This window comes from Perognathus longimembris, chromosome 11 (assembly GCF_023159225.1).
Source record: "Perognathus longimembris pacificus isolate PPM17 chromosome 11, ASM2315922v1, whole genome shotgun sequence".
NCBI lineage: Eukaryota > Metazoa > Chordata > Mammalia > Rodentia > Heteromyidae > Perognathus > Perognathus longimembris.
In genome coordinates, this window is record NC_063171.1 from 68,520,020 (window position 1) to 68,545,756 (window position 25,737).

General features: G+C 64.9%; 1 protein-coding gene across 5 annotated transcripts; it reads right to left on the minus strand.

Annotated features, from left to right (window-relative positions):
- Nucleotides 1-167: 167 nt before the first annotated feature.
- Ephx1 (epoxide hydrolase 1) lies at nucleotides 168-25,737 on the minus strand. Of its 5 annotated transcripts, XR_007212604.1 has the most exons (10): nucleotides 15,021-15,211; nucleotides 12,562-12,742; nucleotides 7,200-7,427; nucleotides 6,794-6,923; nucleotides 6,027-6,235; nucleotides 3,290-3,398; nucleotides 1,094-1,219; nucleotides 528-786; nucleotides 463-470; nucleotides 168-359 (listed from the first exon to the last, which is right to left on the minus strand). XR_007212604.1 is itself a non-coding variant. In XM_048357570.1 (9 exons), the coding sequence occupies exons 1-8, from the start codon at nucleotides 15,204-15,206 to the stop codon at nucleotides 585-587; spliced, it is 1,371 nt and encodes a 456-aa protein (XP_048213527.1). In that variant the 5' UTR covers nucleotides 15,207-15,211; the 3' UTR covers nucleotides 168-368; nucleotides 545-584. The 5 variants fall into 5 exon arrangements, 3 of the variants coding, with proteins under 3 accessions (XP_048213527.1, XP_048213525.1, XP_048213526.1); XR_007212605.1 differs by lacking the exon at nucleotides 463-470 and having other exon boundaries at nucleotides 168-349; XM_048357570.1 differs by lacking the exon at nucleotides 463-470 and having other exon boundaries at nucleotides 168-368; nucleotides 545-786.

The window sequence follows — 25,737 nt, forward strand, 5'->3', positions numbered from 1 at the left end:
CCGTCGGGGCCTTCTCACACCAGCCCTAGTTACCCACCCCTGTTGCAAGTGTCCTGCGTCCTGTGAGCCTCCAGCCCCTTGGGGCCCGGGGGTGGGGGTGGGGGGTCAGGGCAGACGCTGGCGGTGCTGTCCGGGCTCAGCATGCATCACTTGGCTGGAAGCTGCTCTTACAAGTGAAATCATTTATTACCAAAGCTGAGCACGCGCTGGGGCTGGCGTGGAGGCGGCCGGGGTGGCTGGGACTCCTTCCTGAGCGGCTCCCTAAGCAGCTTGGGTAGGGCTGCCAGGCCCTGTCAGTCAGCGGCGGTGGGCGGGGCTGCGGGTGGGCGGGGCTGCGGGTGGGCGGGGCCTCGGGGGGCAGTCAGGCCCTGTCAGCGGGGGTGGGTGGGGCCGCGGGTGGGCGGGGCCTCGGGCAAGGGTGGGCGGGGCCTCCGGGGCTGTCAGGCCCTGTCAGCGGGGGTGGGCGGGGCCTCGGGGGCTGCCAGGCCCTGTCAGCGGCGGTGGGCGGGGCCTCTGGGGTTGTCAGCCCTGTGGGCGGGGCCGCGGGTGGGCGGGGCCTCCGGGGCGGCCAGGCCCCGTGGGTGTCACTGCTGCTCCACCATCGCCACGAACTTGCGGATGTCCTGGGCGAGCAGCCTGGGCTCCTCAAAGGCGGCAAAGTGGCCCCCGGCAGCCATGTAGGAGTAGGTTAGGAGTTTGGGGTACTTGATCCTCACCCACTTCTCAGGGAGGTGCAGCAACTCAGAAGGGAAGGCAGCAAAGCCGGTGGGCACGAAGACCTTCATCCTGGATGGAACAGGGCCCCCCGGGTGAGGCTGCGTCCTGTCCCCCACAGCCGGGGCCCCCGGGCCTCCCCAACTCCCTAAGGACCCTGTCTCTTCTGGGGGTCACCCAGCAGGGCAGGGACAGCCTCACTGTCCCCCCCCCAGGTCCCCATCTGGGACAACAGAGTTCAGTACCAGGGCCACGCCTGAGGGACGCGGGGGGCCAGGCCTGGCGCTCCCCGCTCATGTTGCCATCGTGCCTTCCTCCCGTGAAAAGCCGGGGGCACCCCACGCCTCGGCGGGGCCCGGCGCCCCTCCCAGCCGCTCACCGTTCGTGCGGGTGGACCATTAGGCCCTGGCCCAGGTTCTCCTTGTAGTAGCGCTGGGAGGAGACGATGGAGCCTGTGGTCCAGTACAGCATGATGTTGGTCAGCAGCTCGTCCAGGGTGAACTTCCTGGGGAAGCGGCAGGAGAAGGCTGTCGGGGTGGCTGTGAGCTGCGGGGTTCCCGCCTCCGGCAGGGCCAGGGCACCCGTGGCAGGTCCTGACCTGCGCCCTTGGATCCGTCCTTCAGGGACTCAACCCGCAGCCCGAGGGGAGCCGCACACTGGCGCCTTACCACCCGGTGGCACTCCAGCCGCTCAGGCCACAGCCCGCCCCGCCTCCGGGCCGGGCTTCTGGGGTGGGGACCGCCCCAGGCGGAGGCCCCGGAGCAGGGACAGGCCGTGTCTCTGGGCCTGCACCCACCTGGTGGAGAACAGGCAGCCCAGGCCCTGGCAACCGTGGATTCTCCCTGTGCCCCGGGACAGGCTCACACCCCTACCCACTCGTGCTGTCCCACCCAGACCACGTGTGCACACACACTCACGCCAGGCACGCACCGCATGCAAGCCCGCACGCAGGCGCACTTACACCTGTGCATACGCCTGTGCACCCGTGCGGTTATGACACTCGCACCAACAGTCCTACCCATGCACGCCCATATCCGCACCTCACACACTCAGGCTAACACCCTGCGAGTGATCATACAACACGCTCAAACCAGTGCACACCTACACCCATACCTGTGCACACTCACTCCTGGGGGCTTCCGTTTGTCCCCCATGCCTGACTTGCAAAACAGCATTTCCAGGCCCTGCAGCGCAGCTAGAAACCAGGGTCCTTGTGGCATCTTCCCAGGGTCTATGCGGCCCCTGAGCAGGGACAGGCGGGACCCCGCATTCCAGGGAGATGTGGGGGGACGTGGGCAGATCCCACCGACTCTCCAGGGAGAGCCCCTCGTGGGGGGACACGGGCAGATCCCGCCCACTCTCCAGGGAGAGCCCCTCGTGGGGGGACGTGGGCAGGTCCACCCACGCTCCAGGGAGAGCCCCTTGTGGGGGGACGTGGGCAGGTCCCCCGGGTTGTGTGGTGGGTGGTGGTGGAGCCTGGAAGCACCTAGCTAACAGCCAGGGCCAGCGTTTTTATTTTAATCATTTGGTTGGCATTCAGTGGTTTTTTTCTTTTTCTTTTTGCCAGTCCTGGGGCTGGGACTCAGGGCCTGAGCACTGTCCCTGGCTTCTCTTTGCTCAAGGCTAGCACTCTACCACCTGAGCCACAGCGCCACTTCTGGCTGTCTTATATACCTGGTGCTGAGGAATTGAACCCAGGGCTTCACGTCTACGAGACGAGCACTCTACCACTCGGCCATATCCCCAGCCCGTTCAGCGGTTTTCACACAGCCTGGAGAATGGCATTTAAAAGGACACTGACACTGCTGCTATCCCTGTTCCGTCAGGACCCTGGAGAAGGGATACGCGACATCTCCGTTTTGTGTGAATACTTCCTTGATGCCCTCGGTCACCTCAGCCTCTCTGCTCTCTTCCTGCTTCCACTTTGTAAGGTGGGGGGACTGCACCATGGCCCGGCCCCCCTGCAGCCCCCTTCAGCTCCTACAGCACACACGGGCGGCCCTGGCTGTCCTGGGCTCCGGGCTCCCTGCCCCAGGAAGGCGTGAGGAGTCCTGAGCCCTCCCTCCCCTCGCTCCCTGGCAGTGAGCTTGGACAGGGGCACTAGCCCACTGTGCCTCCCTCTGCAGCCACAAACCCACCATGGGTAGGGATGTGTTTTATAGCGGAGTTTGGACTCAGAGCCTCAGGCTTGCTAAGCAGGTGCTCTACCCCTTGAGCCATACTGGAGCCTCCTTTCCTGGGGCTATTTTCAAGGTAAGATCTCGTTTTACCTCTGGGCCGCAACCCTACTATTTGTGTGTGCCCAGACACAGGCCACCGTGCCTAGCCATGATGCTTTTTTGGCAACTGGGACAACAGGAGGGCACCACAGCACCCAGCCACTGGGGAAGATAAGGGCTGGCCTCAAATGTTATCCCAGAGAGCGAGGATCACAGGCCTGAGGCACCACGCCCAGCCACGGGGCACGGCTGTGAGCCAGGCCAGGCCAGGCCGGGGGCCACACTGCCCCACGCAGCGCGTGTGGAGACCGGCGACACGGGACGGGGGACCTGAAGCCAGGCGGCGAGGGCCTCACCTCTCCAGGCCGCCGTCCTCCAGGTCTCGGAAGCTTGAATCCGTCCAGGTGGAGAACTTCTCCAGGATATAAGCCGCCAGGCCCACAGGAGAGTCGTTCAGAGCGCAGCCTGCGTGGGAAGCACGGCGCTCAGGCAGGCCCGGGACGCCGCCACCAGGACCACGGTGGGGGCCCTGGGCAGGAGCGGGGGCTGGCACCACCCTGCCTTGCACCCCACTCCCGTGACCCTCGGCCTCCACAGCCTCACTGTGGACTAGAACAATCCTCCCACCATGGACAGGACCCACAGTCTGTGTGAGCGTCTCCTCCACTCTGAGGAGGCCAGACAGGGCCAGTGAGGTCTGGGTGAGACAACACAAGACACACCGACAGGAACATGGACACACACAGGCACGCACGCACGCACACACACACGTACACTGTGGTGCTCAGGTGGAAACAGGGCCTCATGCACACTAAGTGAGCATTCTGGGACTGAGCCACTATCCCATCCAGTGTTAACACAAGCGCACGCTGGGTCTGTGCCCTGAAGTGAAGTGCTGACAAACCCACAAGTGGACTGGTTATAAACAGAGGTGCCCCCAAGCAAGTCCTGTGCACCGCAGCTGGCAGGCAGGCGCGTGCTCGGCACACCCGGGGTTGGTAGGCAGCAGTGAGCTCAGCCCGCCTGGGGCTCATGGGCAGGCGCGTGCTCGGCACGCCCGGGGTTGGCAGGCAGCAGTGAGCTTAGCCCGCCTGGGGCTCATGGGTAGGCGCGTGCTCGGCACGCCCGGGGTTGGCAGGCAGCAGTGAGCTCAGCCCGCCTGGGGCTCATGGGCAGGCGCGTGCTCGGCACGCCTGAGGACCTGGCACACGGTGGTGGCACGCAGCGCGGGTCACCGCTGTCCCAGTGACCCACAGGGTCCCAGAGGGCGGGGAAATGCAGCAGCACCTGGTGACATTGCAGGAGGGTGGCCGCCTCTGGGGACAGTGCTTGCGGGAAGCCTCGGGTCTAGGGCCTAGGGTCAGCAGTGACCCCCCCCAGAATGCAGGGTCAGCATTGAGGACCCCCCAGAATGCTGGAACCAGAGTGAGCCCCCCCTCCCCGGGACACGGGATCAGCCGTGAGCCCCCACCCCTGGGAGGCAGGGTCAGCAGTGAGGACCCCCTGCCCGGTGTCATTGTCTTCTGGGAACACGGGTGTACTTGCTTGGCAGTAATTCTGGGCTGATGGGCACTGTCATCCATCACCTGACGAGCCCCACAGCCTTCCCCGTGGTGGAGGCCACTGCCACCACTGCGGGGCGCCGGGAGGAGTCCGGGCCTCCACCACCAGAGGGCGCCAGGGAGGAGTCCAGGCCTCCACCACCAGAGGGCGCCAGGGAGGAGTCCAGGCCTCCACCACCAGAGGGCGCCAGGGAGGAGTCCAGGCCTCCACCACCAGAGGGCGCCCAGGAGTCCAGGCCTCCACCACCAGAGGGCGCCCGGGAGGAGTCCCGGCCTCCACCACCAGAGGGCGCCCGGGAGGAGTCCCGGCCTCCACCACCAGAGGGCACCAGGGAGGAGTCCAGGCCTCCACCACCAGAGGGCGCCAGGGAGGAGTCCAGGCCTCCACCACCAGAGGGCGCCCAGGAGTCCAGGCCTCCACCACCAGAGGGCGCCCGGGAGGAGTCCCGGCCTCCACCACCAGAGGGCGCCAGGGAGGAGTCCAGGCCTCCACCACCAGAGGGCGCCAGAGAGGAGTCCAGGCCTCCACCACCAGAGGGCGCCCGGGAGGAGTCCCGGCCTCCACCACCAGAGGGCGCCTGGGACGAGTCCAGGCCTCCACCACCAGAGGGCGCCAGAGAGGAGACCCGGCCTCCACCACCAGAGGGCGCCTGGGAGGAGTCCAGGCCTCCACCACCAGAGGGCGCCAGAGAGGAGTCCAGGCCTCCACCACCAGAGGGCGCCCGGGAGGAGTCCCGGCCTCCACCACCAGAGGGCGCCTGGGACGAGTCCAGGCCTCCACCACCAGAGGGCGCCAGAGAGGAGTCCAGGCCTCCACCACCAGAGGGCGCCTGGGAGGAGTCCAGGCCTCCACCACCAGAGGGCGCCAGAGAGGAGTCCAGGCCTCCACCACCAGAGGGCGCCCGGGAGGAGTCCCGGCCTCCACCACCAGAGGGCGCCGGGGAGGAGTCCAGGCCTCCACCACCAGAGGGCGCCAGAGAGGAGTCCAGGCCTCCACCATTAGAGGGCACCCGGGAGGAGTCCCGGCCTCCACCACCAGAGGGCGCCCGGGAGGAGTCCAGGCCTCCACCACTAGAGGGCGCCCGGGAGGAGTCCAGGCCTCCACCACCAGAGGGCGCCAGGGAGGAGTCCAGGCCTCCACCACCAGAGGGCGCCCAGGAGTCCAGGCCTCCACCACCAGAGGGTGCCCGGGAGGAGTCCCGGCCTCCACCACCAGAGGGTGCCCGGGAGGAGTCCAGGCCTCCACCACCAGAGGGCGCTGGGGAGAGGAGTCCAGGCCTCCACCACCAGAGGGCGCCCGGGAGGAGTCCAGGCCTCCACCACCAGAGGGCGCCCGGGACGAGTCCAGGCCTCCACCACCAGAGGGCGCCGAGGAGGAGTCCAGGCCTCCACCACCAGAGGGCGCCGGGGAGAGGACCTCCACGACTAGACACAGGGTCAGCGGTGGCCCCTCCCCCGTGGGGTCAGTACTGAGACCCCCCCCTCACCCCACCCGCCCCCCTCCCCCCCCGCCTCCCCCCACCACGCTCACCCACAGTGTCAGGCTTGGTGGCCTGGATGTGCAGGTACCCGCTCTCCCTCATGACACTGTGGAACACCTTCTCCTTGACGGGGTACAGCAGCTCCACGTCCCTCTCCGTGTAGCCCAGGAAGCGCCCAAAGCGCTGTCCCAGGAGCAGCGTCAGGGTTTCAAAATTTCTTACAACGAAAGCCATGTTCAGGTGCAGGCCCTTCACGTGGCTGAGGGCAGAGAAGAGCTGGTGAGGCGGGACGGGAGCCACAGGCAGGGCCCCGGCGGCCAAGCCGCAGAGCTGTCCCGCCCAGCATCTGCCCGGCGTACAGCAGAGGTCTGGGGGACGGGATCAGAGCCGCGGGGCCCCGCATGCCGGGGGCCCCTCCTCTCCCCTGGCACGGGGAGCCCTGGGCAGCACCGGGAGCCCTGGGTAGCACCGGGAGCCCTGGGTAGCACCGGGAGCCCTGGGCAGCACCGGGAGCCCTGGCACGGGGAGCCCTGGGTAGCACCGGGAGCCCTGGGCAGCACCGGGAGCCCTGGCACGGGAGCCCTGGGCAGCACCGGGAGCCCTGGGCAGCACCGGGAGCCCTGGCACGGGGAGCCCTGGGCAGCACCGGGAGCCCTGGCACGGGGAGCCCTGGGCAGCACCGGGAGCCCTGGGCAGCACCGGGAGCCCTGGGCAGCACCGGGCCGGGCCTGTCGTGAGCACGAGGTCCTGCCTGCAGCTGCCTGCATCAAGGACCTCCTCGAAGCCGTGCCCGTGCCAGGTGCCTGGCACCACCCACCTCGGCGCCAGCTGGGCCATGTTGGTGCAGATCAGGGACCCCCAGTCCCCTCCTTGAATGTAGAATTTCTGAAAGCCCAGCCGCAGCATCAGCTTGTAGAAGATCCTGGCGGTGACCACAGAATTGAGGCCTGGTGTGAGGGGACAGGCGGCGTCATCGCAGGGTCCCCTGGGCCCCCGGGGACAGGCGGCGTCATCGCAGGGTCCCCTGGGCCCCCGGGGACAGGCGGCGTCATCGCAGGGTCCCCTGGGCCCCCGGGGACAGGCGGCGTCATCGCAGGGTCCCCTGGGCCCCCGGGGGCAGGCGGGTCATCGCAGGGTCCCCTGGGCCCCCGGGGGCAGGCGGGTCATCGCAGGGTGCCGGGTGGACGTGCAGACCCCGCTGGTGTCTGGGGCGGGGCCCCTACCTTTCTTGCTGGAGGCCTGGGAGAAGCCGTAGCCGGGAATGGAAGGGCAGATGACTTCGAAAATGTGCTCGTCACCGAGGCCATGCTTCCCGGGGTCCGTGAGCAGTGGGATGATCTTGTAGAACTCGAAGAAGGAGCCGGGCCAGCCGTGCACCATCATCAAGGGCTTCGGGCTGCGGCCTGCGGGCGCCTGGGGGGGCTTCACGTGGATGAAGTGGATGTCCAGCCCTGGGGACGGAGCACAGCGGGCAGGGCGCGTGCTGGGGAGGCCGCTGACCCCCGGCGCCGAGAACAGTGTCTGGCCCGGAGCAGGCCACCACAGACGCTCGCTCTAACTTACAAGTCAGGGAGGAGATGAATCCAATAGAGGATTCGTCCACATTTAAGGGAGCTGGAGCGCAACCCCGTTGAGTCACAGGAGCCAGTGAGCACAAGTGCACTTATTTAACCAGAAAGCTGCACACTATGCGATGAAGCAAATTACGGTTGGGCGTTGGGGTTCACGCTTGTAATCCTACCTACTTAGGGGGCTGAGGTTTGAGGAATGTGGTTCAAAGTCAGCCTAGGCAGGAAAGTCCCTGAGACTCTCACCTCCACTTAACCACCAGAAAACCAGAAGTGGGGCTGTGGCTCAATGGGCAGAGCACTAGGCCTGAGCTGAGAGCTCAGGGACAGCGCCCAGGCCCAGAGTTCAAGCCCCAGGACCAACAACAGCAACAACAAAAGCTAGAGAACCTAAGTTTCTCTTAACAAAAATAGAACGCTCCATTAATAGTGTGTCCTGCTAAGCTGCTAAATTCACTCCTATCTGGGGTTTATTTCAGTGGGTAATCTTATCCGTCTGGAACATACTGCACAATGTGGGATTATTTTTTAATTCGAGTTCTACCAATTCATCATTTGAGTTTTAAATTTAAGGAAGAAGCCGTGGCGGGCGGGGCCGGGTGAGGCTAAGCTCAGCCCCCTGCGTCCCCACCCCGTGGAGGGCGGGCAGGCAGGCCCGGGTGAGGCTAAGCTCAGCCCCCTGCGTCCCCACCCCGTGGAGGGCGGGCAGGCAGGCCCGGGTGAGGCTAAGCTCAGCCCCCTGCGTCCCCACCCCGTGGAGGGCGGGCAGGCAGGCCCGGGTGAGGCTAAGCTCAGCCCCCTGCATCCCCACCCCGTGGAGGGCGGGCAGGGTGAGGCTAAGCTCAGCCCCCTGCGTCCCCACCCCGTGGAGGGCGGGCAGGGTGAGGCTAAACTCAGCCCCCTGCGTCCCCACCCCGTGGAGGGTGGGCAGGGTGAGGCTAAGCTCAGCCCCCTGCGTCCCCACCCCGTGGAGGGCGGGCAGGGTGAGGCTAAGCTCAGCCCCCTGCGTCCCCACCCCGGGGAGGGCGGGCGGGCCCGGGTGAGGCTAAGCTCAGCCCCCTGCGTCCCCACCCCGTGGAGGGCGGGCGGGCCCGGGTGAGGCTAAGCTCAGCCCCCTGCGTCCCCACCCCGTGGAGGGCGGGCAGGCAGGGCCGGGTGAGGCTAAGCTCAGCCCCCTGCGTCCGCTCTGCACCTCCAGGTCCCCACCACTGCACTGTGGAAAGGGAGAGGCCGTGGCGCTGCTGCTGCTGCCGTCGGGGTCACCGGCACGCGCTCTACCCGCCGCCGTCGGGGTCACCGGCGCGCGCTCTACCCGCTGCTGTGGGGGTCACCGGCACGCGCTCTACCCGCTGCCGTCGGGGTCACCGGCGCGCGCTCTACCCGCTGCCGTCGGGGTCACCGGCGCGCGCTCTACCGCAGGGCCTGCTCGTCTCCAGGCGGGCCTGGCCTGCCGGAGGCTCCGTCGCAGGGCCCAGGTCAGACTCCGGAAGCTGAGCTGTGCACACACTGTGGGGCGCACGCTGTGGCGGTGCCCTCGGCGAACGCCCACCGTGAGAGGGGGTCCTGCCTCGGGATGGGGGCTCAGACTTCCCCAGAGGCCCCTGCAGCCCTCAGGCCGTGGGGAAGATGGCTCTCAGGCAGGGGTGAACCCGGAGGCTCCTCCCAGAGCAAGCAGGGAGTGGCCGGGGAGGGAGGGTGGACAGAGAGGCTGGTGGGGTGTAAGCAGAGCTAGGGTGCTGGTTAGGGTCTGGGCCAGGGACTTGGGGCTCAGAGCGTGGGCAGAAGGGGCCCTGAAAACGTGGGTCCAGGAGGGAGGCTGGCAGGACTCCGGGCAGCAGAGTGTCCTGGGCCAACTCAGCCCGGGGGCCAGAAAAGTGGGGGAGCTGCAGGCTTGCCGGGCCTGGGCAGCAAGGCTGGCAGCTGGCACTGTGGGGTGGGACGGAGAGCCGACTGCTCAGCCCCTCTCCCCGGAAGGCCTTGGGGGGCCTGGGGTCACTGGGGGGGGGCAAGCCCATCCAGGAAGCCCGGCAACCCCACCAGGCCTCCAGGCAGCAGCCTTGGGGAATTGTATGCTTGGGTCTGCATGGCAAGGGCGCGAGGGGGGAGGGGAGGGACGAGGGACTCATGACAGACGACCCCGGAGTCCTCCACGAGCTGGGCTTCTCACAGGCGCTGCAGGTAGGGCCAGAAGGGAACTGCGAGCCCCGGGCCATGCACGGGAGTTCCAGCATCTCAGGAGGCCGAGGCAAGAGCGTCACCGGAGCCCACACACCCGGGCCAGCCGGTCAGCACAGAGAGACACTGTCAACATCCTCAAAGTGTGCACCGAGCCCGGTGCTGGTGGCGCACGCCTGGGATCCTAACTAATGACTCAGAAGGTAGGGATCTGAGGATCCTGGTTCAAAGACAGCCCAGGCAGGAAAGTCTGTGAGACACATATCTTCAAATAACAACCGAAGAAGCCACAAGTGGAGCTGTGGCTCCAGTAGTAGAGGGCTAGCCTTCAGCAGAAGCTCAGAGACAGTACCTAGGCCCTGAGTTCAAACCCCAGCACACACACACAGAAAATGCACACATATATATATATATGCACAAACGTATGTATATACATGCAGCATATATGCTATTAATTTTCAAAAGCAATAAAAGGCTGGGTACCAGTGGCTCCCTCAAAAACAGCAAGTGGAGCTGTGGCTCAAGTGGTAGAGCACTTCCCTTGAGAAAAGAAAAAGAAAAGGCTCAGGGACAGCTCCCCAGCCCAGAGTTCAAGCCCCAGGCGCGTGTGCGCACACACACACACACACACACACACACACACACACACAGCGAGGTATTTGTAATTTCTCCAAATACCTAAAAGTGATCCCTTTGCACACAAGATAATGTTCAACATTATGAATCACTAGGGAAATAAATGAGAACCAAGACTGGCATGGACAAATAAGACCATGAGATGCTACGTGAAGAAAGGGAAAAAGAAAAAGAAAGGAAGAGAGAGGGAAGGAAGGGAGAGAGAGAGAGAGGAGGGAGAAGAAGAGGAGGAGGAGGAGGAAGAGGAGGAGGAGGAGGAAGAGGAGGAGGAGGAGGAGGAGGAGGAGGAGGAAGAGGAGGAGGAGGAAGAGGAGGAGGAGGAGGAAGAGGAGGAGGAAGAGGAAGAGGAGGAGGAGGAGGAGGAGGAAGAGGAGGAGGAGGAGGAGGAGGAGGAAGAGGAGGAGGAGGAGGAGGAAGAGGAGGAGGAGGAAGAGGAAGAGGAGGAGGAGGAGGAGGAGGAGGAAGAGGAGGAGGAGGAAGAGGAGGAGGAGGAGGAGGAGGAGGAAGAGGAGGAGGAGGAGGAGGAGGAGGAGGAGGAGGAGGAGGAGGAGGAGGAGCCGAGGAAGAAAGGAAGACGTCAGGTAAGGTGGTGCACACACTCAGAAGCCCAACACTCAGGAGGCTGAGGTAGGAGAATCCGGGGTTCAGAGCCAGCCTGGGCTACACAGTAAGATCCTAACTCAAAAACCCCAACAATAAAAGAGAGGTGTCATTAAGCGCCACTGAGTGCCGAGGCCACGCCTCTGATCCCGGGCACTTGAGATTTCCGCGTAAGGTCAGCCTGATCACACAGGTTCCACGACTCCATCCCAGCTACCGGGAGGCGTAGGAAGGACAATCACTAAGAGCAGCCGCGGGCAGAAGGCCCGAGACCCTCACTAAAAAAGTAACTAAAGCAGAAAGAACTTGGCTGCCACGTCAGCAGGAGAGTGCTTGCCTGGCAAGCGTGAGGCGGAGTGCGAATCCTAACACTACCCAACAACAAACAGCGAAAAAGCATTAGCAAAGACAGGGACGACCCAGCGCCCCAGAGCACCCGAGAACTCAGCCGGAGCTCCTCAGAGCTCAGTCAGAGCCGCCGCGAGAGCTGCAAGCCGAGCCTCACACACCCACAGGTGGGGAGTAAACAAGCAAAACCTGTGCTCTCCGCACGGCAGCGTGCTCGGCAGCCTCAGCAAGCTACAGTGTGGGGCCTGGGGGTCGCTGAGGTTCAGCTGGGCACAAAAGATGAGCCATGGCGTGCGCTAGTCCACTGGCTAGTCCACGCCATGCCATTGAGCCGTGGAGAACGGTTAGGATGGCCAATGTCTCTGTGCAAGTGACCACAATAAAACTTCACTGACCAGCTGAGCACCCCAGCAGTGCGGGGCCCGAGCACGCAGCTCCAGTGCCAGGCCCAGGGCCGGCGGAGACCGTGTCAGCCCTCGCGCCCTCCCCGGCTGCTGGGGATTCACCTTGAGGGGGGAAGGGCGAGGAGAGCGCTCCCGAGATGCCGCCCTTCCCCCAGCCCTGGGGCAGTGTGGAAGTGAGCCACACCTATCTGCTTCTGGGTCCGGAACCAGAAGGGGTAGCTTTGAGACCATCCCCCACCTTGCGCCAGCGAGCACGTGCGCTCTCCTTTCGCGGGCTTTGCCCAGAGGGCGGTACTATGGGAAGTGGTTAGCACATGAGGGAGGGCCTAGGGAGCTGCTCTTGGATGGACAAGCTCACCAGCCTATCGCCAGCTCCTGCTCAATCCTCGTCATCACTACTACATTACTATGAGCCCCTCCCGATTAAATTGGATTGCTCTCCGAAGCGTCTCCGAGGTCCGTCTGCGCCTGGCTTCCTTGGTGGGTAAGGAGCGAGGAAAAGGGGATCTCGTTCGGCCACGTGCACCTTAGGCTAGCTCGTGTCCCTTTGCTCCACCTTGGCCACCTGCTGGTCAGGTGCCCAGGGGAGAGGGTGAAAAGGGGAGCACTGATAAGGGAGTAAGCTTAGCATCCCCGCACCGGGGGAGGTAAATCTAGCCCGGCACCCGCCGTGGTCATTTGGGGCTGGAGCCCACACTCCTCTGGCTTTCCTCTGGGGTCTGCTGACATGTGTGCTTACCTTTGCCTTCCAGCACGACGACGCTTATACCACCCCTGTGGGCCTGGGTCCCAGTGTCCCGCCCCCAGGAGGCTCCCCTGTGACTCAGGGCCTGGGGTGGCGCGGGGAGGCTCACCTTCGATTGTCGTCTTGAAGTGAGGGTACTGGTTGAGGAGCTCTACCTGCTTCTTCCAGTCAAAGTCATTCCGCCAGTAGGAGACGACTTTCTTCAGGTAGCTGGAGTTGAACCCGTAGTGGAAGCGGCTGCCCTCCAAAGGTGGGGTCCAGCGAAACTTGTCGATCCTCTGGTGCAAATCCTGGTAAACAGAGGGGTGGGCTGGGCGCCAGCGGCTCACGCCTGCAACTCCAGTCCTCAGTAGGAAGAGATCTGAGGATTAGAGGTCCACGGCAGCCTAGGCAGCAAGTCTGTGAGACTCTCGTCTCTAATTAACTACCAAAAAGCCAGGAGCGGAGCTGTGGCTCCGATGGGGGGCACCAGCCTTGTCACAGTGAAACGGCTGAGGGACAGCACCCAGGCCCTGAATTCAAGCGCCGGGAGGGCGCAGAGAAGAAGAAAGAGGGATGAGTAGGCCAGAGGCCAAGAGGAGACCTGATTCCCTCCCGCCACGCTGCTCCTGCCACCCGGGGCCGTGGACTCGCCCCGCGGACCCCCTTCCCCCCCCCCCCGCTCCCTCTCTTCCCCCTTCTTGTGTTCTGTGCTGCGGTGGGCCCTAGGCCTTGCCTGTGCTAGGCAGGTGGGAACACAGAGCCGGGCGTCCTCAGCCCTTGCCCTTCACTTCTGAACGTACTAAGAGTCGTCTTTCACTTCCCGAGGCTTGGACAGAGCAGGTCCAGCGTCCCACGGAGTGATCCCCAGGGCTGGGCTCCCAGCCAGGCCCACGGGCGGGCGGGCGGGCGGGCGGGCGGGCGGGCTGGCCAGGGCTCAGCCGGCCGCTCGGCATGCTTCCTCCTCCAAACGCTCAAGCCCTTCCGGTCCTTCCACAACGTCCTGCACGCCCCTCGCCCACCCAGGGCCAGCTCCGAGGGGCGCTGTCTCCTCCCGGGCACCGCGCCCAGCCCTGGCCACCGCAGCGAGGAGAAGAAGGGCGGGCGGTGCCCGTGCCAGCCCCCCTGGGCCTGCTCGAGCCTGGCTCCCGCATGACCCCCCCTGCGGCCCTCACCTCAGTCCAGCTCGTGAGGAGAGGGGACGGGGGTCCTGGAGCCCACAGAGCTCAAACCACTGTGCCCCTGAGCTGCGTCTCAGCCCCGGCCCAGCCTCTCCAGGCCTCAGGGCCGCACTCCCTCAGGGCAGAATGGGGGCCCGGATTTTCCATGGCGCCCAGTTTCCTGTGGGCACCAGGGGAGAGGGGGACATGGCTCCTCTGTCACCTGTGACCCACAGGGGCACACCCGGCAGCCCCGTCTCTCCTCCTGGGGACGGCTGCGGGTGGGCAGTCCACGTGGCCTGAATGGCTCATCTGGGCTCCTCTCAAGAGTGCAGACAGAAGACACTCCAAGGGCACCTTCCTAAGCCCTGGCCCTGCTGTCCCCCACCTGCGCCTCAGGGCCCCTGCGGCCCCCAGAGCCCCTGCGGCCCGCGGTGCCCCTGCAGACCTCCCAGTGCCCCTGCAGCCCCCAGAGCCCCTGCAGACCCCCCAGTGCCCCTGCGGCCCCCAGAGCCCCTGCAGACCTCCCAGTGCCCCTGCAGCCCCCAGAGCCCCTGTAGCCCCCAGAGCCCCTGCGGCCCCCAGAGCCCCTGCAGACCCCCCAGTGCCCCTGCGGCCCCCAGAGCCCCTGCGGCCCCCAGAGCCCCTGCAGACCCCCCAGAGCCCCTGCAGACCTCCCAGTGCCCCTGCAGACCCCAGAGCCCCTGCAGACCCCCCAGAGCCCCTGCGGCCCCCAGAGCCCCTGCGGCCCCCAGAGCCCCTGCAGACCTCCCAGAGCCCCTGCAGACCCCCCAGAGCCCCTGCGGCCCCCAGAGCCCCTGCGGCCCCCAGAGCCCCTGCAGACCCCCCAGAGCCCCTGCGGCCCCCAGAGCCCCTGCGGCCCCCAGAGCCCCTGCAGACCCCCCAGAGCCCCTGCGGCCCCCAGAGCCCCTGCGGCCCCCAGAGCCCCTGCAGACCTCCCAGAGCCCCTGCGGCCCCCAGAGCCCCTGCGGCCCCCAGAGCCCCTGCAGACCCCCCAGAGCCCCTGCAGACCCCCAGAGCCCCTGCGGCCCCCAGAGCCCCTGCAGACCTCCCAGTGCCCCTGCAGACCCCCAGAGCCCCTGCGGCCCCCAGAGCCCCTGCGGCCCGCGGTGCCCCTGCAGATCCCCCAGAGCCCCTGCAGACCCCCCAGAGCCCCTGCAGACCCCCCAGAGCCCCTGCAGACCCCCAGAGCCCCTGCGGCCCCCAGAGCCCCTGCGGCCCGCGGTGCCCCTGCAGACCCCCCAGAGCCCCTGCAGACCCCCCAGAGCCCCTGCAGACCCCCCAGAGCCCCTGCAGACCCCCCAGAGCCCCTGCAGACCCCCCAGAGCCCCTGCGGCCCCTGCAGACCCCCCAGAGCCCCTGCGGCCCCCAGAGCCCCTGCGGCCCGCGGTGGGAGCAGGGGCCTCACCTTGATCTCCTCATCGGACGTTTCCACCTTGAAAGGCCGGATGCTCTGGTCTTCGGCGGCCGCGGGCCGGGCTCCCGGCCCCCACCACCCATCCTCTAGGGGCAGCGTCTCCTCCTTGTCGCGGGCGGCGAACCAGCGGTAGATGGCGAAGCCCAGCACCGAGGCCAGGAGGATGGCCAGCCACATGACGCCTGGGGTGAAGGAAGGGCCCGTTGGAGACGGGCGGGGCCCTGGGGCGGGGCTGCTGGGAGACGCCAGCCCGCAGGCCGCCCAGGTGCCCGCCCCGCCCTGAGAAGAAGCGGGCGGCGGTGCTTCCACCCTGCAGGGCGGTCCTCACCCCGGGCCTGAGCCACCGGGCCTGAGCCACCGGGCCTGAGCCACCGGGCCTGAGCCACCGGGCCCGCCCCGAGGCCCCGCCGCGCTCGCCCCGCCCACCCACAGGCGGAGGGCGGACCCGAGGCCCCGCCCACCCATAGGGGGAGGGCGGACCCGAGGCCCCGCCCCGCCCACCCCAGGCTGAGGGCGGACTCCGAGGCCCCGCCCTGCCCCACCCCAGGCGGAGGGCGGACCCGAGGCCCCGCCCCACCCTGCCGCACCCACCCCAGGCGGAGGGCGGACCCCGAGGCCCCGCCCCGCCCACCCCAGGCGGAGGGCGGACCCCGAGGCCCCGCCCCGTCCACCCCAGGCGGAGGGCGGACCCCGAGGCCCCGCCCTGCCCCACCCCAGGCGGAGGGCGGACCCCGAGGCCCTGCCCCGCCCACCCCAGGCGGAGGGCGGACCCCGAGGCCCCGCCCCGTCCACCCGGCGGAGGGCGGACCCCGAGGCCCCGCCCTGCCCCACCCCAGGCGGAGGGCGGACCCCGAGGCCCCGCCCCGCCCAGGCGGAGGGCGTATCCCAAGGCCCCGCCCTGCCCCACCCCAGGCGGAGGGCGGACCCCGAGGCCCCGCCCCGCCCACCCCAGGCGGAGGGCGGACCCCGAGGCCCCGCCCCCCCAGGCGGAGGGCGGACGCCTCCAAGGAAGCAGCCTGGGCATAAGCGCATGCGAGATCCCACTGGGGAAGGACGCCGGAAGCGCCGGCCGAGTGCGGCTCCAGGGGTAGAGGGCCTGCCTGACAAGTGCAAATAAAAAACCAACCCAGTGGGTCCAAATAAACACGCCACACGAGACCACAAACCTCCCCATCTGCCGCCCGCCGCGCCTCGGCCCCTCTGCTCACACCCAGGGCAGCTCCACCACAGATGCAGAACCAACCAAGACCGCTGTGTCCCCCCCCCCCAGCATCGGCCACCACAGATGCATAACCAAGACCACTGTGTCCCCCCCAGAGCACCTGCCACCACAGATGCATAACCAAGACCGCTGTGTCCCCCCCAGAACATCTGCCACCACAGATGCAGAACCAACCAAGACCAGTGTGTCCCCCCCAGAGCACCTGCCACGACAGATGCATAACCAAGACCACTGTGTCCCCCCAGAGCACCTGCCACCACAGATACAGAACCAACCAAGACCAGTGTGTCCCCCCAGAGCATCTGCCACCACAGATGCATAACCAAGACCGCTGTGTCCCCCCCAGAGCATCTGCCACCACAGATGCATAACCAAGACCGCTGTGTCCCCCCCCAGAGCATCTGCCACCACAGATGCAGAACCAAGACCACTGTGTCCCCCCCAGAGCATCTGCCACCACAGATGCATAACCAAGACCACTGCCCCCCAGAGAATCTGCCACCACAGATGAATAACCCAACAAGAACATGCCCCCCCCAATCTGCCACGCACACGTGCTGCTGTTTCAGATGAGGTCAGTGGGGGGGTCAGTGGGAGGTCAGTGGGGGAGGGCAGTGGGGGAGGTCAGTGGGGAGGTCAGTGGTGGGGGGTCAGTGGGGGAGGGCAGTGGGGCAGGCCAGTGGGGGGAGGTCAGTGGGGAGGTCAGTGGGGAAGGCAGGGTTAGGAAGCCCAGCTTTCGCCACTCATCTTGATGTGTAAGTTTAACAGCTTTCTTCTTATTCACAGCTCAGTATAACAGATTTTTTTTTTCTGGTGCCAGTAATGGGGTGCTGTCACTGAGCCTCCTTGTGCTCAAGTCTAGCGCTCTACCACAGAGCCACAATGCCACTTCCAGCTTTTTCTGAGTAGTTAGTTGGAGATACGCGTCTCACAGACTTTCTCCCCAGGCTGGCTTCAAACTGTGGTCCTCAGCTCTTAGCCTCCTGAGTAGGTAGGATTGGAGGTGTGAGCCACCAGTGCCTGGCCAGCTTTCTTGTTATTCTTCAATTCCATTTGTCCACTCTAAGGGATCGAGTGTGTTCACAGATGGGTGTGACCACCACACTGCCAGTTTAGGGTAGCTCATCGGATAAGGGGAAGTAGATACTTGGTTGTGAGCACACCTCCACTGCCACCCCCTCTCTGCATTTCCAGCCACGTCTCTTAGGTTTCACCGAAGCTGGGCTGAGCTTTAATCCCCATTATCAGACGCTCAGGCCTTTCTTCTCAAAACTCGGCCACTGCCAACTAGGCAGGAACTCACCAGCCCCACTGTAGTGGCCTGGCCTCCTCAAAGTGGGAGGGTGCGTGCGTGTGTGTGTGTGTGTGTGCGTGCGTGTGTGTGTGTGATATGTGTGTGCACATGCTCTGCGTGGGTGTGTGCATCATGTTCTGTATGTGTGTATGCATGTGGTGTGTATGCATTTGTGTTGCATGCCCATGTATGCGTGATGTATATATGTATGTGTACACACATATGTGCCATGCATGTGTATTTGTGTGTTATATGCATGTGTGTATGTCCACACACACATGTGTGGTGTATGTTCATGTGTGTATGTGCATGTGCTGGGTGTGCACTCATGTGTGCTGTGTATGTGTTCGTGTGTGCTGTATGCATATATGTGCATGTGTGTTCCATGTATTGTGTTGTATGCCTCTGTGTGCGCTCATGTGTGCTGTGTATGTGTGCATGTGTGCATGCGTGTGTTCTGTGCATGTGTTTCTGTTGTATGCATGTATGTGTGCATGTGTATGCTGTAGGCATGTGTATGAGTGTGTCGTGTGTGTTTGTGTGTTTCTCCTGGACACAATATGGTCAGGACGAGGGGGAGGAGACACACATGGGTACAGGAGGCCTCAGTATCACCCTGAACCACCCCAGCCCCAAGACGGGAGCCAGAGCCCGTGCCCACCATGCCCCCATCCCTATGTATGAGACACCGAGGACCTCGAGGCTCTGCAGAGCCCAGGCTTGCTCTTGCAAACTGTGCCCTGGGCCATGGGGGCTCTACCTGGGGTTGCGGGACACTGGTCCAGAGGGCAGTGATGGAGTGCCCACCGACCAGCCGGGCTCTGGGCACAGGAACAATCTAATGGCCGCTGGCTGTGTCTAGCAGGGTGCCCGCCAACCTCTGCTCCCATCCTCAGCCAGCTTCAAATAAGGCCAGGGGGGCGAGAGGCACGGCTCAAGCGGCAAAGCGCCTGCCTGGCAAGTACAAGGCCCCCAGTCCAGACCTGAGCCCACCAAGGCGGCCAGGGTGCCTGGAGATAAACCCTCAAGATTTTAAGGAACTCAGAAAGGAAAACCGCCCTCCATCCCCTCAGAACACTCTGCCAGGTCACTTACCAGAGGCCCCCTCCCCCCCTCAGAGGCCCCTCACTAGGGCCAGACGTTGCACCAATGTTGCTGCAAGCAGGGAGCCCACGGCCCGGCGGGGCCCAGAGCCAGGCACCCTGCAGCTGGCCTCCTTACCTGACTTCAGCAGGGAGACACACGAGCGAGCATGGCTGTCACCGCCCTCCTGGGCATCAGTGTTCAGCTTTCCCCTTTCTAGGTGGAATCACCCCAGTGCCCTCCCTCCCCAGGCAGGCCCGCCCTCTCGGCCTTGGAGCTCCTCCCCGGCCAGAGCCTGTGGAGAAGCCCCAGGTGTGTGCCCGCCCCGGCCTTTCTACCCTTGCACAACTGCTGTGACCCAGCCAATCCCATGTTTGCACGGTGCCGATTGCCCTGGACTTCAACCAGCAAACTGAACCCTGCTGACCCCAGGCACTGTAAAGAAGGACCGGGCCAAAGGGCTCTGCCAGCCTGAGCCACTGCCAAGGCCCTGCCCCTCACCGCCCCCTTGCTGTCCACAGTCAGCCTTGGTCTGCAAGTATTAAATGAAGACTCTGAACAAGTTCACAGCTTTCAACAGCACGCGGGTCTGAGCAGCACGATGAACTCTTGTCCCGTTCCGTCCTGTCGTAAATGATGGTCGATGATCCCCTCTTTGTCCTGTGCATCCCACTCTGGCCCACCTGGATTCCCATTCTTCAGAGGCCTCCCGGCTCAGAGAAGAGGGTGAGGGGTGGGGTTTGGTTCCCCTGGCCCACGTCAGGTAACAGGCCTGTGCCTTGGGGAGCTTGGCCACCCCTGGGGCCATGCCCCTCCCCAGCCCGCCCTCCTGGGTGTCTCTTAAACATCCAGTGATCTGAGCTTGCACTGCAGGTGCCTCCCCGTAACTTCCTTTTCCTAGGGTCCCCTCTCGCGAGAGCACTAGCCACCTGCCAGGCCTCCAGCACAGGGGTCCTGCAAGCTCCCTCACTCTGCTGGCACGGCTCCGCTCCACAGCTCTGTGGGCGCTCACCCCAACCCTCTGCTCCCGCAAGGCCCCCCGCCCATCCCTGCTGGCGCTATGCTCAGGGCAGGGAAAGGGAGACCCAGGAGAGAGGGAGGGAGAGAGGAGAGCCAGCTGTTCCCTTCCCTTCCTCTCCCCGTCTCCACCCTTCTCATCCCTCACAGACTTCAGGCTGTGTCCCCCCCAGCACCCTCCCAGGCCCCCCCAGTCCCCTCCCAGGCCCCCCCCCAGTCCCCTCCCAGGCCGTCACTGCCACTGTCACACACCTATGGGACTGAGCTGCACGGAAGCTCCTCTTCCTCCAGACCCTCCCCTCAGCTTCCCCAAGCCTGGCATTTACTGGGCACTCAGCAAAGTGAAGTGATTTTAAACTCTTTGGATAGCCATGCAGAAAGTGGATAAACTTTTGGATAAGAGAGTTGGTTGAAGAATAGCAGGCTGCTGGGTGCTGATGAAAAGCATTTGATGAAAGAAAGAAAGAGAGAGAGAGAGAAAGAAAGAAAGAAAGAGAGAGAGAAAGAAAGAAGGAAGAAAGGAGGGAGGGAGGGAGGGAGGGAGGGAGGGAGGAAAGGCTGGTAAATTTGGCTACATTAGAAGTAAAAGCAGCCAGGCGCTGGCGGTTCACACCTATAACCCTAGCTACTCAGGAGATGGAGATCTGAGGATTGTGCTTTGAAGCCAGCTTGGGCAGGAAAGCCCATCAGTCTCTTATGGCCAATTAACCACCAGAAAAAAACTGGTAGTGGTGCTGTGGCTGGAGAGCACTGCCAGCCTGGTGTCCAGGCCCTGAGTTCAAGCCCTAGGATTGACAACGACGATGATGATGACGATGACAACAGCAGAGTTCACTTGGGCAGGTTGGTAGGGGCAGGTGGGCGGATGGATGCAGGGCAGGGGGAGACGGGGCAGCCAGGAGGGCATGGGGAACTGCAGAGCCAGGGTCTGGATCTGACGCAGGTGGGTGAAGTCACCTCAGAGTCTCAAACATCCCCACACACTGAATACAAGCTCACCATGACTCAGCAAAAGGCTTTGGTCCTTGGCTGGATGCCCAGGGACTTTTCCAGAACAAAGGCCCCCAAGGCGGATGCTAACAGCCAGACCCTGGTTCCCAGGCTCCGGGGTGGGGGTGGGGGAGCTCTTAGGAGGTGGTGTGTGCAGAGAGGTGGACCCAGGCCTGCAGGGCCCCACTGCCTCGCGGGGGGCTGGGAGGCGGAAGCCAGTGGCTTGCCAGAGGCAAGCAGGGGGGAGACCGGCCAGGGAACCCCTGGCCCCTGGGGGTCACTGGAGCAGAGGAGCTGGGGGGTCAGGCAGCCTGGGGGTCACTGGAGCAGAGGAGCTGGGGGGTCAGGCAGCCTGGGGGTCACTGGAGCAGAGGAGCTGGGGGGTCAGGCAGCCTGGGGGGTCACTGGAGCAGAGGAGCTGGGGGGTCAGGCAGCCTGGGCCATCCCGTCCTTGGACCCTCGGGGGCCATTTGCCTCTCTGCCCTCAGCCCCTGAATTCTGCCAGCCCAGCTGGGGAGTGTGCTTTTCACAGGCCAAGGCCTTGTTTATCTCTGTGCAGGGCCTGGAACAAGGCCCAGAAGAACAGCTCAGCCAGAAAGGAAGGAAAGGGGAAAATGTGATTTGCAAAAACAAAGAGGAGAGAGCAAGGGGACCAGTGGGGGGAGACGGGGGCCGAGGGCAGGGCCTGGTGCCGCCTGCTCTGGGCTTTCCTACCTCAACCACGCCAGCCAGGGCACCTAAGAACGCCTCTGCGTCCCCTCAGAAAGGCCTGTCTCGCGTGCATGTGGGGATGGGGTGGGGGTGGACAGGACCCCAGGCACTGCAGGCTGGCCCACTGCAGTCAGGGGATGGGGGACAGCCACTTCCACGGTGCTGAACGTCACACACTCACACCCACACACAGCCCCAAGGACTCGGAGGAAGATGACCTACCAAAGAACAGTGGGGTCTGTTTAGGACCGCGGACCAGGCCTGAGCATGGGCTGCATGAGATAATGGGCCTGGAACGGAGCTGGCTGGCAGAAACCACGCAGTTTGAAGGCCTTGAGTGTGGACTCCGCTGGTGCACAGTTTGGGAGAAGGGTTCATTGTACGGAATGTCAGCAGAGTTTAGCCACATCTCAAAGGCCAACCGGCACCAGGACCGGGCATGTCCAGGCATGCCTGCTACCCGGTCCAAAGGTTTGGCTGCGGTTGGATCAGATACAATTCATGATGGGCCCCTGGCTCCATGTTGGAGGTTCTGGGGTTTGATCTCGGGACCTGTGCCAGCAATGCAGGGGATCTGCCTCTTGAGCCACTCTGCCAGCCTTTCTTCCCCTTGAGGCTGACCTTAGTCCTGGCCAGACTGGACCATGATCCTCCTCATTCATTCCCCAGCCAGGCGGCGGGGGGAGTCCTGGAAACTTTTTTTGCCCAGGTTGGTGAAACTGGATTTCGAGATCTCTGTCCCTCGAGTATCCAGATTTACAGGCTTGAACCACCACATCCGGCCTCCACTTTAAACTTCCATTGTTCTTTAATTTTTGTAGGGTCTCCTCTGTGCACTGCCCTGAGCCGTGTCCCAGCCTCACTGTGACTATTTGTCACTGGTACTCAGAGCAGGCTTTCAGTCCTGCAAGGCAGGAAGGGCAAGAGTTTCACTGTCACATGCTTTGCCAATTACAGTGACAACTGTCCAGGTCTCCACTGGTTTTAATGACTAGAGAAAAACCCTGAGTGGAACAAAGCCGAGCACTGGCGAGGGAAGTGCTCCGGTGGACCCTCAGCCCTGGGCCTCTGGTGCACAGCGTGGGCCACCTCCAGCTTGGGGGGGGAGACTAGTGTACAGGGTGTGCCACCTCCAGCTTGGGGGGGGACTAGTGTACAGGGTGTGCCACCTCCAGCTTGGGGGGGGGGGGGAGACTGGTGTACAGGGTGTGCCACCTCCAGCTTGGGGGGGGGGGAGACTGGTGTACAGGGTGGGCCACCTCCAGCTTGGGGGGGGAGACTGGTGTACAGGGTGTGCCACCTCCAGCTTGGGGGGGGGGAGACTGGTGTACAGGGTGGGCCACCTCCAGCTTGGGGGGGGAGACTGGTGTACAGGGTGGGCCACCTCCAGCTTGGGGGGGGGGAGACTGGTGTACAGGGTGGGCCACCTCCAGTTTGGGGGGGGACTAGTGTACAGGGTGGGCCACCTCCAGCTTGGGGGGGGAGAGACTAGTGTACAGAGTATGTCACCTCCAGCTTGGGGGGGAGACTAGTGAACAGGGTGTGCCACCTCCAGCTGGGGGGGGGGGGAGACATGTCCAGACACAGGAGGAGAGTGAGCATTTGTTTTCCTTCCCGCTGTTAACCACTCTCTCTCTTTGAGCCTCCCAGAGCTCCCAGGCTGCTTTTCCATAGCCTGGGATCTAGAAGTTTCAACAGCATGTAACAAGATAGCCTGCTACCTGGACTTTCTGGTCTAGCAGTGAGTCGTGAGGGCTGGGCCAGCTTCCTGCAGGGGGCTTGGGGAAAAGGACCGCCGCCCTCCACAGCCCTGCCACGTCCCAGGCGCTTCCCATTGGCGGCGCTGCCTCCAGGCTCAGGTCCCCACACTAAGATGCAAATCTTCCCAACTCTAAGGAAGGGCTGCACACGTGTGTGATAGAAAGTCGGCCCTCAATGCTGTCACAGTGGCCCTTGGCCCAGGGAGAGCCATGCTAGGCTGGGAGCAGCTTTGGCGGGGGGGGGGGGGGGCATGCCCAGCTCCGATGAGCAGCACAGTGGCCTCTTACCTCTGCCGAGGTCCAGGGACCACCCGCCCGCCACCACCAGCTAAGGGCATCTACAGGGCCCACGCAGGATGGGTGTAGGGCAGACAGCCTCGAGGCCCTGGTGGTGCCACTGGAGTGGTACAACTCAGATAGCATGACCCTAGAGGCAAGGCGGCGTGTCCTGCCTTATAGAGAACAGCTACATGGCTCCAGAGGCCTTCTCCAGACCACTCAGCCAGCAAGTGGAGAGATGTCAGCAAGAAAGTCCGTCAAACTCCTGAGGGAAAAGACTGTCCCCTAACTTGGGCCTGGCCAGCCTCAGTGGGGCTGAAGGCAGGTGTGCAGCAATGTTCCCACCCTACTACAGAGACAGCAGCCAGGGGAGAGGACGCTGGAGGAGACAGGGCCTGAATTCCCCAGGAAAGTAAGTAAACTGGTTAGAAGCAGCATGAGCCTGCTTGTAACCCAAGATGGAAACCTGGCTTTTCTGGCTTACCATGGCCAACAGGAGAGGCTGGGGCTGGATGGACAGCAGAGCACTGATTCCCTCTAGGGCCGGAGGGCTTTCTCTGTTGAGCTGTTGGGGATGCCAGCCAGGCCAGGCCACCTGGTGCAAAGGAGCCCAGGTGACCCGTGGGCTGGGCTGCTCTGTCCCCTTGGCTCTGTCCTCAGGGGGCCCTGCACAGGTGGCACCCCCGGGGTCCCCAAAACCTACCACTCCTCACTTCGGTAAGGTCCCTGGACTGTTGTTCGTCCAGAGCCATTTGAAGAGCTACCAGAAGCTCTTGTGGTCCGGCCCTGCCTCCTTGCTCGGGAGGGCTGCTCCCTAAGGCATCTTTGCTCGGCTTTCCCCTCAAGAGCGAGAACCATCAACAATAGGCTTCAGGCCCTCGGCGCAAGTTCCTAAAGATCCCAGACAGTGCCTGCGGGCTCCCCTGCGCCCCCACACCAGCCGGGGCCGGGCACTGTGCCTGGCTCCTGCAGTGTGCTCCCACGCAGCTCTCTTGTGATCCATGCTCTGGGCACAAAGTTGAAAAATGCAGTCTTGAATGGCTTCTACCTTCTCGTAGGTACCTGGGCCTGCGCCAGGGCGGCGGGGCGGGGCGGGGCGGGGCGGTCAGCGGCCGCGCCTGGGTAGGCCAGCTCCTCCGCGGATGGGGGCGGCCCTGGGCCGGGGCCGCAGGGGGCGGGAAGGGGGATGCCCACTCCCCCCCCCCCGTGGCCGGCACAGAGCAGAGCCTCACCGGACCCCCAGGCAGCCCCGGTTACCTCCACGTGCACCCCTTCTTCTAGGCGGCTTTACGGCCGCAGCACGCTTATCCTCTAGTGCAACTCGTAACTTACAGACGTCCGCGTTCACTGAGCCTCCCGACGGCCTTGCTGGGCTCGGTGCTCAGATCCGCCCCGGGCACAGCCCCGCCCACCCCGGGCACAGCCCCGCCCCAGCCCCGCCCCCGACAAGCCCCGCCCACCTCGCCCCAGCCCCGCCCACCCTGCCCCGGGCACAGCCCCGCCCCGCCCCGCCCCCGACAAGCCCCGCCCACCCCGGGCAAGCCCCGCCCACCCGCCCCCGCCCCGCCCACCCCGCCCCAGCATCTGCGGGCGCGGGCTGCCCCAGGGACCGTGAAGGGGGAGGCCCGGGGAGTCTGAGGCAGAAGGGCAGAGAGGCCCCGGGCGGCGGAGGCGGGGCTGGTGGGGCGGCACCACCCAGGAGGGCGTAGAGGGACACGACGCACCCTCACGGCCGGTGAAACGCCCCCGCCCCGCACGCACTCAGAGCAGGCGTGCGCGCCCCCGCCCCGCCGTGAACGCCCCGCGCGCGCCCCCACGCAACCCAGGGCAGGCGTGCGCGCCCCCGCCCCGCCGTGCACCCAAGGCAGGCGAGCACGCCCGCGGCCCCCCCCCCCACGCAACCCAGGGCAGGCCTGCGTGCCCCCGCCGTGAACGCCCCGCGCGCGTCCCCACGCAAACCCAAAGCAGGCCTGGCGCCCGCGCAACCTCGCACGCAACCCAGGGCAGGCGTGCGCGACCCCGCCCCGCCGTGAACGCCCCGCGCGCGTCCCCACGCAACCCAGGGCAGGCCTGGCGCCCGCGAAGCCCCGCACGCAACCCAGGGCAGGCCTGCGCGCCCCCGCCCCGCCGTGAACGCCCCGCGCGCGCTGCGGGCCTGCAAGCGCGGCGGAGGCTCCGGCGGGCGCCGAGGGGCGGCTTTTTTTGAACAGCACCGCGGGCCCGCCACCGTCCCCACCGCCACTTCTCTCCGCCCCGGCGCTCACGGTCTCGGTCTCGGCCTCGGCCTCGCAGTTCCCCGGCTGCTCCGGACTCCCAGCCCCGGTCCGCGTCCTCCCGCGTCCGCGTCCCCCG